The sequence below is a fragment of the Lissotriton vulgaris genome, unplaced genomic scaffold (assembly GCF_964263255.1).
Source record: "Lissotriton vulgaris unplaced genomic scaffold, aLisVul1.2 SCAFFOLD_1307, whole genome shotgun sequence".
Taxonomy (NCBI): Eukaryota; Metazoa; Chordata; class Amphibia; order Caudata; family Salamandridae; genus Lissotriton; species Lissotriton vulgaris.
Genome location: NW_028243195.1, coordinates 428,165 through 441,234, shown reverse-complemented (window position 1 = coordinate 441,234; position 13,070 = coordinate 428,165). Strand labels below are relative to the sequence as shown.

The following is a 13,070-nucleotide window of genomic DNA, read 5'->3' as shown; positions in this document are numbered from 1 at the left end:
CCTGCCGCCGATGCAGTGAACCTGTGGTCCAGAGTCAGGCACCCTGGCCGCTGCGCCACACCTCTTCCAAAATGTTCCTCTTGAATTCCAGAAGTAATCTAAAGTTAGGGTTCTGGGCCCCACTCTATATATAGCACAAAATCCTTTGTTCTCTAAGGCAGAGAAGTTCTTCGCCAAGCCAAAACCAGTTCTGTCCGCTCTGCTGAAGCTTCCTGGCAGGAGGTGGAGACAGCATTGTCCAAGGAAGACCACGCCCATTCAGGAGTAAAAGAAATCTCCTCCCCCTACCCTATTCAGCCCAGCTCTGACTAGACCTGGAAAGGCAGGACACACCTCACCCCCCAAGTGGCTGTCTGAAGAGAATGCACATCCCCTGCTCCTGTCACTCCAAAGCCAGGCAGTCAATACACAAACCTAGCAGAGGTACACAGGATGGCTACGTAAAAAAAACCTACTTTTTTAAAGTGGTATTATCGGACACATGTAAAAATCATCCTCACTAAAAGATGCATCTTTACATTCGAGTTCACACATACTAAACTTCATCTCTCGATCTTGTCCTAATGGGAAGTTATATTTATAAGATGTTATAAATGAACTCCCATTCTATCCTATGGGACAGTTAGCCTTTCACTAGTGAAAAACAATATTGACAGTATTTCATTATCTGGACATGCCACACACATCAGGGCATGTCCTACCATTCCCATACACTGCACACTGCCCACAGGAATACCTTGGGTCTACCTTAGAGGTGACTTGCATGTAAGAAAAGGGAAGATTAGGTCCTGCAAGTTGGTGCATTTGCCAGGTCGACATGGTAGTATCAAACTGTGCACAGACACTTCTGTGGCAAGTCTGAGTTATATTTACAGGCTGCTTATGTGGGTGGCACAATCAGTGCTGCAGGCCCACTAGCTACATCTGATTTACAGGCCATAGTGCACTGTACTAGGGCCTGGCTAGTAAATCAAATATGGCAATCATGGAATCACCAATTCTTAACAACAATTTACAGGGAGCACTTGCACTTGGGCACTGAACATCAGTGGCAAAGTTCCTAAAGCATCTAGACCAGCAAAAACGAAGTCTAACACACAGCAAAATAACAGGAGGCAAAGGCAAAAATACAGGGGAAACTCACACCAATTATGCCAGGTCCAACAATAAACAACTGTTGTTCTGCCCATCTCTAAATTAGACAAACAGTGCCACCATGTGGCAGACTAGTATGAGTACCCGTCTTGGCAATTAAATGTTGGTGCCGAGCACCGAAAACCACCATCTCAAATTAAGCACTGCCAGGACCCCTCCTGCTCACCAACCAGCCACCATAGGCACACCACTCCACAATCACATGCATGCTCCTCAAAACCCACCTGCCTAGCAAAGACATCACAGTAGTATGGAACCTATTGCCTAATCATGCCTTGGACCTGCTCTTCCTCACATAAACTTGTCTGAACCTGGCCTTCATACCAGACACCAGCACCACCATCAACGCAGACTAAAAGATTGCCAGACAAGTCTATAAGCACAAGCCCAGAGGCAGAGCCGCCATTAATTTCAGGACACCATTAGCTACACCAATACCATGGACACCGCAACCAGCTACATGTAGGGCCTCACCCAGCAAAAAATCACCACCAGCTTTTCCTTACGCAGAACTCTTGTGTGCAGACTACCAGGACCCCATGCAAACTTCGCCAGTGACATCACAGACTTTGTCGTGCCTCATATCCTCGATTCCTGCACCTTTGTTCTCCTATGAGACCTAGACTAACATCTGGAAAACCGAACCGGACCCAACTCAATCGCCCTCATGAAAAATCTCAGGAACCTCTGTATCACCAAGCATGTCACGAGACCAACCCACTTTGCTGGACACCTTCTTGACCCAATTATCTACTCCTCCAACAACATCACAATCGACAAACCATCACCTATGACCTAGACAGGACACACCCTTGTCAGCTTCAGCATTTGCCGTCTCAAGCCACAGGAGAATAACCACATTTGAACCTGCCCGCTGCTGCTCAAAAAACATCCCAGAGAAGGACTGAGCTTCCAACCTTTCCATACACCGACCGGAACTCACCGGCAACCTGACGGAAGACAAGAACTTCACCAACTGTATTCCTGCATGTGCCAATTCCTGGGCCTTCCTCAAGTGTACCAAAATAGCAAGAACACGAACACAAGCCAGCTGCTACACTGAACAAGTTATGCTGATGAAACAGCACTTTAAGCAACTGGAGAGCAAGTGGAAAGTGAGTCAAGACCCCATAGACAAAGACATGCTCAAATCTGCCCTGAGATACTAACACCAGCAAATCTGGAAGACCTAGCGTGCAGCCCCAGCATACCACATTAACACCAGCAAGAGCAAGGAAATATTTGCCATTATCAAAGAGTTCACTGTGCCTGCAACTACCTCCAACAACATCACATCCACTCAAGACCTCTTCAAAAATCTATTGAACTTCTAATGCAACAAGATCACCTCTATATACGGAAACTTCCACCTTGCAACTAAACCCTTTTTACCTCACAGCAAGTCTACCAGTCTCGGACTAAGAATGGACCCTGAACACATGGCCTGCCATCACTATAGACTATATCGCTGCTACCATTAAGCCTATCCACTCCTGAGCCCCGTCAAAACCGTGCCCCTAACAGGACTTCAACAAGGGACCTACCCCCATCAGCGAAGCCTTAACCCTGATTCTCAATGCCTCTATCGACTCAGCCACCTTCCAGGAAGATTGAAAATATGCCACAATCACCACCCTGCTGAAGAAACCCTCATCAGACCAAACTAAGCTCACAAACTACAGAACGATCTCCCTCCTACCATAACCAGACTAGGCTTTAGAGAAACTCATCAACAGATGCCTCATTGACTACCTTGCCGACCAACAGCTCCTAGATGCCGCACAGTCTGATTCAGACAAAACCACAGCACAGAAACAGTACTCATCACCTCAACAGACAATATCCACATGATCCTTGACAGATAAAAGACTGCAGCCCTCATCATTCTAGGCCTCTCTGTGGCCTTAACACCCCACCCTCATCAGAAGCCTACACGATATCAGCATTCAAGGTCCTGTTTTCTGCTAGATCTTCTCCTTTTTGATGGAAAAACTCAAACAATCAGCCTAAAACCGCACAGCTTGTTAGCCCGGAAACTCATTTGTGAAGTACCTCAAGCTACATCCCCAGCCCTCTCCTCTTCAACACATTTATGACTCCACTAGCCAGCATCATCCACGCCCATAACAAACATCCTCTCACACGTCGGTCACACACAGCTCATTCTGTCCCTCTCAGATAGAACCAACACAAGGAAAAAGTTCACCATCTGCATCAACTAGATTGTGACCTGGACAAAGTCCAACTGTCTCAAGCTCAACAAGAGGACAGACGTAGTTATATTTGGGGAAAAAAGACCAAATCTGGGACTTTACCTCGTGGCCATGCTGACCTCAGATCCACACTTACACTCCACCTCTCATACCAGTATTCTCGGGATGATCATTGACAAAATGGCCATGTCTGCACAAGTCAACGCTGCCACAGCTTTCTGCTTCCACACCCCGAGGATGCTAAGGAAGTGCCTCAATGGCAATTGTACAAGACCAGAAACATGGTCACCAGCAGACTGAGCTACCGGAATGCCTTCTAAGCCAGATTCATCAAGCAACTCACCTTAAGACTACAAACCATCCAGAAAGCGGCAGCCAGACTCATCCTCAACCTTCCATGTAGGACTCATATCAGACCACTCCTTTGGGAGGTCCACTTGCTCCCAATACACAAGTGCGCTAATTTCAAACTCCTCACCCACAATTTCAAGGCACTATACCTGCTCGAACTAGTTGAACAATTGCATTCCCTTCTATCAACCAGTCAAACATCTCTGCCCTGCCGGACTACTACTCACACTTCATGCTCCTACTCGCACACATCCCACGCATACACAAAAGCAGAGGCGGAGGTTGAGATGGGGGTTGAGCCTTTTCTTATGTCGCTCCTAACGCGTTGAACAATCTCCCACTACACATTAGACCCTCCTCTCTAGTTGAATTCCTCAAGAAGCTGAATTATTGGCTTTTTGAGTAACACCACCGCTCTGTTCTCATGACGGGGCCTGTACAATTGCTCAGTGCCAGGATACCCTCACAGCTGAATACGCTCTCTACAAATATACATACTGTAACAAACTCTAAGCAAAGTCTCTGTATAAGCATATACAACTGTTCTTCAGGTATACAGAGAAAGGAATATAGCACTTGTTACTGCCAAGGACAGACCTCATTCAAAGCCTCTTTACTTACTTGGCAAACTTGATGCAAAACTGCGTAAAGTACTTCCTTGTGGAGGCCAGATTATCCCGGATGATCGGCACATTCTGCTTGATGTGAAGAACTATGGACGTGACGTAGGGACTTTGGTCACCAACATGCTCAACGTTCTGCCACTGCATCTGAAGAAAGAGCAGAACCATTGAGTTAATGGCAGTCACTGCAAATGCTATGTTGGAGCACTCAGTCAGGGAAATCAATGCTAGAAGGCATGGTACACCCAGGCTTTTACAGCAAAGGCTAGGCAGAACAACTATAAACTAGCAATCACCATTTATCTGACAAGGGACAAAAGAAACTTGATCAGGTATTACAGAACCGAAAAATAACTGGGTAAAATTGAAAGCATTATGCTGTCTAGTACACATAACAATACTTTCTACATCTCTTTGATTCTGTAACCTGGGGTCAAACTGAGTTCATAGGCACAAAGCTTCACTAGGCAAAAGCTACTATTAACCTCTTCGGTGCTCATGATGGAGCGGTTCAGTCATGAGCACCGGTTGGGCTTTGCTCATGACGGAACCGTTCCGTCATGACCACGCCCGTTTTTAAGAACGTTCAGCACAGCGCGAAAATTCGAGCCGCGCTGAACGGGTTAAAAAAGTGACGTGCTCTACTGTTTCTGGGGAACAATAACAAATGCCTAAAATAAATTACTGCAGTTTGGAAGAGCCAATCATCCAGTGTATAGGAGTTTGCAAGCGTTAGTAGGTTTTTAAAATACACAGTGAGCAACAGCCTACTACGTGCCAGCCAAATGGGTCATGAGTGTCAGAAGAGCATGCTAAACTTCTCAATTCCTTCAAGATATGCAGTGGTTACTAACATGAATATCTGTTAATTTAAGTTGCCAGACATTCACATTGCTCAAATTCTTAACTTTGGTATGTTCACATAAACTCAACTCGAGAATAGTGACAATGTACACTTAGAGCTAGCCGTTTGAAAGGGGCTTACTGAGTTTAGGCAGGTTTCTGAGCTCCATGTGTTGAGACCAGGTATTCAGAACATGTTTTGATCTTCAATTATGTGCATGCATGTGCAAGGGTATACATAACGCAAAACAAGAGAAGCTGTGGTGTGTGCGGGGATGTTTCAAGCTCTTGGTGAGAAGAAGGGGTCCTTAAAGTACAATCACTGCCACAAGTGGCGTTAACTTCCTTTTCAGAACTGAAACATGGTTATTTCTGATTTCTACAAAGCAAATCTCTAACAGTGCAGTTACAGCATACACCAGGAATTACTGCACCCAACTGTATAGGAATTTCCAGGTCCCATATGACCACAGCAGGAGTCCTGTGACTCTTGCGGTAATGAGAGCTTAAAAATAACTACTAATGTTCAACTACTGGCTGTGCTCGATGTAAGACTAAGTAAGTGCCTTAGAGTTTGGCAGATGGGATACTCCATTAAAATGTGACATATCTCGTCCACCGTATTACAAGTACCATATTATATAATGCACTTGATAAGGAGGACAGGACAGCCACCATATTTATGCAGAGTACCCTATTCGCCAAACTTAAGGACCTTTAGACTTACTTACGAATATGAATTTATAGAGTGCAGGGTACTTTCAGTCTAGGTTCTTTAAAAGTAGTTTTCCTAGATCTAGGTCATACTACTTTACAATAATAATGCACCAATAAAGGAAACATCTACTTTTAATGAAAGTATAGGCCTTTAAACTTCAAAATATGGCGTTCTAATATCTTAGTCTGCCTATGATCAGCAGTAAGGAATTCAATTTAAATAAGCTGCCGATACAGAAAATGGAATACTGACAAAAAAAGCTGAATACTTCTATCTAAAATGCAACTCCTAGGGTAGCTTCCGCTACATTTAAAGGCCAAGAGGCTCACCAACCACATGATCTCGAAATGTATCTGCCAGGATTCCAACTGTGCTCAATGAGCATTTGTTGTAAGTTGTTTGATTTCTATGAGTTTAAAATGAAAAATAAAGTTGGCAAAAAAGGCCAAGAAGCACTGATTCTCAATGAAGGAACCATTTAGTCTTGTGTAGCTTAAGGGAACAGTCAGATAGCTGAATTATGTGTTCTTCCTAAATCTCCCTCATAGAAAACATAATGGAGGAGTTAAAACTCAGCTTGGTACCGTAAACTGCTCAAATTACGTTTTTGCTGACTTGCAAGCCTGGCAATAGTTCCATCCTGCAGTTTGGTGTAACCACGTACAGCTTCTTTTAACCAACCAGAATGCAGGTTTGTCATAGTTGATACAAAGACTTTTATCAATAATATTCATCAACAGGATAAATTAATACTGTAACTTCAGAGATATTTTCATATCACTCCAAGTCTTCAGCTAAGTAAAAAAAAACAGAAGCAACACAAGAAGTCAAAACATGGATCCTTTTCTTCTCATCACTCTCGTCAGGAGACGTTGAATGGAAACAAAGTACTCCAAATCAAATGGGAGGGAGGGAAGGAATTTGTGATCCAATCAATTCCCTATAGTTAAATATCAGCTAATCAAAAAGAAAGGATCACTTGTCCTGCATAACATTGGGTATGCGAGAGCGGTTATTTTCAATCCCAATAAAAAACCCTCATACACGTGTTGATTGATGGTAACTTAAGCGGTATATCTTTGTTCTCCGCTATCCCTCACACGTGTCTGCATAATCATAGGGTTTAGTGGTTATGCTACCTCCACCAGGAGGTGATACCCTTTGTTAAAACAGTAGTGACCAGAAATGGTGCTCGTGAAGGGTGAGGTGTGTTAAAAAGTCTCTTTGTTCCAAATACAATTCTTTATTCTTTCCTGGTTCAAAGAGGCAATAAAATCTACATAGGTGATTTTGAGTTATTATGACTCAATCACACTAAATATGTGAAATAAGTCTTGATCTCTAGCTTCCCTCAGCAGAGGCTAAAACAAATGTGCTTACCTAGGTCCTGCAGCCAGAAAAGATTCTTCAGAACCGCTGCTCCCATTCAATGAAGCCCTCACATACACCCTTTAAGGCACCTGGGAACAGCCAGTTCCTTGCCCCCACCTGTCCATAAACAAATAGCCTAGTGGCATTGACCACCAGTTTTGGGGACTCGATCATGCCTCCTGTAGCATTCAGCACCAGAGAATCTTGTGGTTCAGGCTACCGCAAGCCGACTCAAGTCAAATGCTTTTCCAACCACTCCACCACACAGAAGGTCAAACATATACAGGTTTTGTGGAAAAGCGTGTTCTTCTATGCCAGCCTTACTCTGCAATCTGTCTATTAGATTTTCCTCCTGGGCGTTGCTAGCATGCGTTGTGGGACATGGAGAGCAGTCTTGGATGACCTCCAACAAATTATTCAGATCGGTCAAGATGTATGTCCAACAGTCCCTCATGGTCATGCCACTGAATGGCATTCGTCTCGTTGGAGACAAAGTAGACTGTACACTACAGCGCATCAATGAATTGCAAAGGAATTGCAAACTCTCTTGGCCTTGCATCACTCATATGAGTTTCCCCTAAAAATATCACCACTTTTGAGGCTTTGGAAGAGGATTGCAGTCAAGTTCACAACAAATTTAGCCTCACAACAGACCTCCCAGTCCTTTAGTGGTAGAGGTTGGGGATCCAGCATCCAGCGTCCAGGCCCTCAGGGGCAACAAACTACCCAATCCACTATCTCCCTGCCGCAAACCCCCTTGGGCTCATTTATTTATTTATTTATAGAGTTTTATATAGCGCGAACTTGACCCAATTGGGTATCAGAGCACTTTACATTTAGAATCGTTGCAGTACAAGTTCTATCAGATACAAGAGCATAGTATGGTACAGTACACATAAACAGTGTTACAATAATTCGAAGGAGGGAGGGAAGGAAGGAGTAATAGTGAGGAGGCGAGGAGGAACAATGCCCAATGTCCAGCTGGGTAGGTGACGGTCAAGGGGTAAACCAGGGCCAATCTCCTCATTAACTGTCAAGCAGCTCCACCGGTCATCAGCCATGTTTCTCAGGTCTCCGCGATCAGAAAAAAACAGTTTTAAGTTTATTTGATTTGCGAAGGTTAAATAGCGCTATCTAGACCCGGAGATATCAGAGCGCAAAACCAGGGTAACGTTGCATTAGAAGGTACATCAAGGGGATTATAAAGTGCTGGCTTTACCCGTCGGTATCAGAGCACTATAACAGAGGCACACTGCGTTAAAATTACATCTGTTACAATAGCATAGTAAGTTATAGTAAACAAACAACGAGGTTGAGAGAATTTATTGGAAAGGAGGGGAGGAAGAAGCCATAGTGGGAGACGAGGAAGAACTGTGACCAATGTCCGGCTGGGTAGGTGACGGTCGAGGGGGAAACCAGGGCCAATCTCCTCATTAGTTGTCTAGCAACTCCATCGTGCATTAGCCATGTTGCTCAGGTCTCACAGTTCGGGCATGACAGTTTAGAATAAATACATAGACTATGAGGATAGAGGTAAACGAAGAAGGTGGGGGGGGGAGGGCGTAGAGATAAGCCAGTAGGGAGCTAGGAATACCATATAGGCCAAAGCAAAATGAAGGAGAAACCAGCTTTCCTGTAGTTGTGTGCATTCTTCACTCGGGTGTCAGTGGAATTGACTCAGTCTACCACTTGCAGCAGGCCCCTCACGTTTCCTGATCACGAGCCCACCCCTTTGGCCCCCCGGGGCGCTTCTGTGAATCTCAGGACCATCAATAGCCCCCAGGCCAGCGCCACCCAGGCCCTGGAAGGCGTGGAGAAGCTCAGGGACCAGCCATACAATTCCTCAAACTGCAGCAATCTTCTGGGCAGAAAATCTGGCGCGTCCACTGCTGCTGAGAAATGATGATCAGACGTAGTGGATCCGCTCCGCCTCACTCTCAAAGCGGGTCCACTCCTTCCCATGCGCCTTCTTAAGGTCAGGCACCATGGAACCCCCAATGACTGCTGGTTAATAGCATTCAACCCCCTCTCCTAATACCAAGTTGACCAGGGTACAGGGGGAGGGATCTGCTTGCTTGCTTGCTGTCCACCCTTCAGCACCGCTGATTGCTTGTAGGGGCCCCCCACTCGGGAATTTTTACTGGTCAGGCGCCATCTTAAAGTCAGGCAGGGCCTCTCTGCATCATCGTCCCCTGCGCTGCCTTCTTGCCATTCTCAGCAACGCACTGCCAACCGGATACGATTTTAGCATGAAGGGTTGCAAAGCATTCCATCAGACAGGTGGGTCCATAAAATGGTCCAAAGCAGTAATGTTCTAACCCTCCTCTCCATCCCTCCAGATATGCCACCTTTACCACAAAGGCTTCCTGTGGACAACTTCTCCATTCTCCAACAAGAAATCTATTCTCTCTTGGAAAAAGGGAGCCACAGAGAGGGTACCTGTGTCAGAGATAGGGACTGGCTACCAGTCTTGCTACTTTCTTATGTCAAAGAAGGACGGAGGACTCCTTCCTATTGTAGGTCTCCATCCCTGTACTTCTTTCTCATGAAGAACAAGTTTAAAAGTCTCACCTTGGCCCTATTTCTCTTTGACCAGGATCTAGGTCACTGGATGGTGGCACTGAATTTTCAGGATGCTTACCTACACATCCCTGTCCTGTTATCCCACGGATGGTGGGAAGAGTGGGAGGAGGTTGGAAGTACAAGTCTTCCCATACCTTGACAACTGGGTGCAAAAGGCAAGCTCGCCCGAAATAGGAGGAGGGTTGGGCGGTGATGAATCTGCGGTCAGATACAGTATCCACCATAAAGAGCATCATTGAAGGTAAATAACTTGTTAAATTGCCCCTGCTGCCATATCTTTAGGAGTTTGGTTTGAAATGATTGCTAAATTACACAGTTTAAGGTCAAAGGTCTTGGAGTTCTTATAGAATGCCTTTTTAGTTTTCCACTAATTAGTCACAATCTGAAACGAAGAAACAGAAAACAGAGGCAGAATAGATGGAAGAAATTAGTTTGAAACGAAAGCTTTTTTGGCCTTTCAACACAGGCGTTGGTTTAGAAGGGAAGCCTTCTAGGAAAGCAACCTGAGAGAAAGCCTATCCAGGGAAAATTAAACTTCAAAATGAATCTTTTTATCGGTGTTGTAGCCCCAATAGCCTCTGCAGTACTTTCCAATAAAGATTATGTGAAATAAAACAGGTCAATACCGATGAATATCAGTCTGAACTATCCGCGAGGGGTCTCTAGCATTCAATATGCAATAATACTCTGAAAACGGCCTCTCAGGAAAGGACCTCGGCTATCCACCTCAATTACAGCAACAGAAATGCATTAACAATGAAGCAGGAAAGACAATGTTTTCTTTTCACACTGCTACAGTAAAGGTATAGAGAATTCCAAGTGTAGAGGCAGGAAACAACTCAAAGGATGTGAACCTATGGGAGACAAGAATCTGTAAAAAGAATTCTGTTTTAGTAGCACTATTATTATTATACACTCTTCTGCTCATCCTGCCATCTCATTAAGGGCTATTGATGCTCAGGAAAAACTTGCTGGTGCTTCATAGTACACAAGTTAATTTGCTGCCAGAAACAGGATAACATTAAGATACACATGACTGCATTTTGGACCCAGGCTGCAAAAATTCAAGTAGGGTCAACACACATAGAACTGCACAGAAGCAGACACAAGAACGGGAGAGCAGCAGAGACTACACTTTTTTTCAAATAAGTCTGTAAAGGTCCATTCTCCACCTCTGACCATGTATGACCGTTTTATCACTAGGAGAAATGTAAGTATACATGTTTTGAATAGTTATAATATCTTACCTTTAACTATGACATGGGACCATGATCCCTACTAGTTTAATTTATTTTCAGTTTAGTAGCCTGTAAGCACACGATATAAATGCTTTCTGTAAACACAGTGGTTTTCATTTCTCATTAGGCATATTCAGACACCTTTTTTTCTACTGCCCTCTTGGTACTTTGATTAGGACATTCGCTTTAGAGGACAGGCTGAGTTTGGAATCCAACAGGGTTCTGAAATACTATCAGCATGCACATGTCACTTTCAGAACCCAAATCTTAAATTGACAAAATCATTGGTCACGTTAATAGCAGTCCTTATTAAAATTGGAATTGTGCCGAGTAGTACTAGTGCCTTTCCTTGGATGGAAACATTATCCTGTTCCTGTCCTTTTTAATGAGTTTAAAATTATCATATTCTGAACATGTTTGCGCATACGATTTGCCTTGAATCTTTAAAGTGCAGCACTTGTCGCCCACAGCACTGCCACACCTCTGAACTGTGGCTGCACTATGTTCGGGGAAAACAATAGTATCAATAATCACTTATCACATTAATAATAGCTTATTATTGAAAGATTTCAATAATGCTCTTTCGAAATCGTTGGATTTTTACTGAATTTCTGTGGAAAGAGTGTACTCAAACTCAATATATGCTATATTTAACTCTGGAGTAAAACTTGCAGAGTAAAGGTCCTCCTGAGTAAACAAGACATAGGCTAGAAACACCAGTAGAGAAATACTGGGGTCCATAATAATGATTTACACAAAACAGACAATCCTTACATCTTCTAGGAATGTGATTTAATCCTAAAGAGTTCTGCAGCGCTTAGACACTGGTACCCAGATGCATCAAGGAAAACAATTTGCCCCTTTGCAACAGGTATTTTTGCATTTGGGATGAGATTCCTTAAAGGCAATGCATTATTCCCCAAAAATTCGATTTCGCAAATAGGAATCGCAAATTAAGATCAATTCCAAGTTGATGGTAATTTGTAAAATTTTGAAAAATGCACTTGAGTTCATTTTTCAAAGTTCCATGTTGCACACACACCCCTCGGGGCATGTGTGTGTGCAACATGTGGTCACATGCCAATTTCAGGGGTGCATCAGGGTGTCCTTTTGGCACCCTTGAAATTGCGTGCGCAATTTGCGAGTACGAATTTGATATTCGCCAATTGCGTATGAAATCATTCCTATGGGCTGAATGGGAAGCTATTCCTTAATTGTGATTCGCAATTAGCGAGTCACCATTAAGGAATTTGTAGGAATCGCTAATATTTTTGCGAAACCTACATGCATAGGCAATTGCGATTCCTTAATAGCGATTCCTTAACAATCGCTATTAGGGAATCACAATTGCCTAGCTTGATGCCTGTGCCCCTAAGGGACCAATTCACAAAGGCATGTTTAGTCAGTAAATAAAATAAGTTACTTACCTGTAGACGTAGTTCTCCATTATTGGAATCTTTCATAGATTCACATGCTGAGTCACTCCCCTTCGTCGAGATGGGAGTCCCAGGTATAGCAAAACAGCAATGCACAGTTAACATAAACTAGCAAATAGGCCTAGGCCCACTTCAGTTTTGTAACGTATCTCCATGGTTTTGTAAAATAAACCAAACATAGGTTCCAGCCAATCAGAATACCCTACCTTCTAGAACACTCCTGAGAGAATCTCAGACCTTCAGATTGTCATATCACTAGTCCAAGACATACAACTGCAAAGGTCTGAAAAGTGAGCTTCTCAGGGGTGGAAGGCAGGTTGCATGTGAATCTATAGTTACAGGTAAGTAACTTATTTTTTTACTCCAGTATTCATATGCTTGAATCAAAGAAGCTAGCAGTTATTAGCACATTTTTTGGTTCATAAAATATTTTACAGCATTTATCTTTTAAACATTAAAAAAAACAAGAAGACATGTTTTGAATCAAGATCTACTCAACCGGTAACCAATGGAAGAGATATAACTCATAACAAACAGAA

The 13,070-nt window shown here is 43.6% G+C and overlaps 1 protein-coding gene across 1 annotated transcript in view; it reads right to left on the bottom strand.

Annotated features, from left to right (window-relative positions):
• LOC147668673 (vacuolar protein sorting-associated protein 53 homolog) overlaps positions 1 to 13,070 on the bottom strand; it is a 508,123-nt gene that overhangs the window by 96,543 nt on the left and 398,510 nt on the right. Inside the window, exon 12 of the mRNA XM_086948529.1 lies at positions 4,341 to 4,489. Coding sequence (XP_086804655.1) covers positions 4,341 to 4,489 — 149 coding nt within the window. The remainder of the gene's footprint in view (positions 1 to 4,340; positions 4,490 to 13,070) is intronic.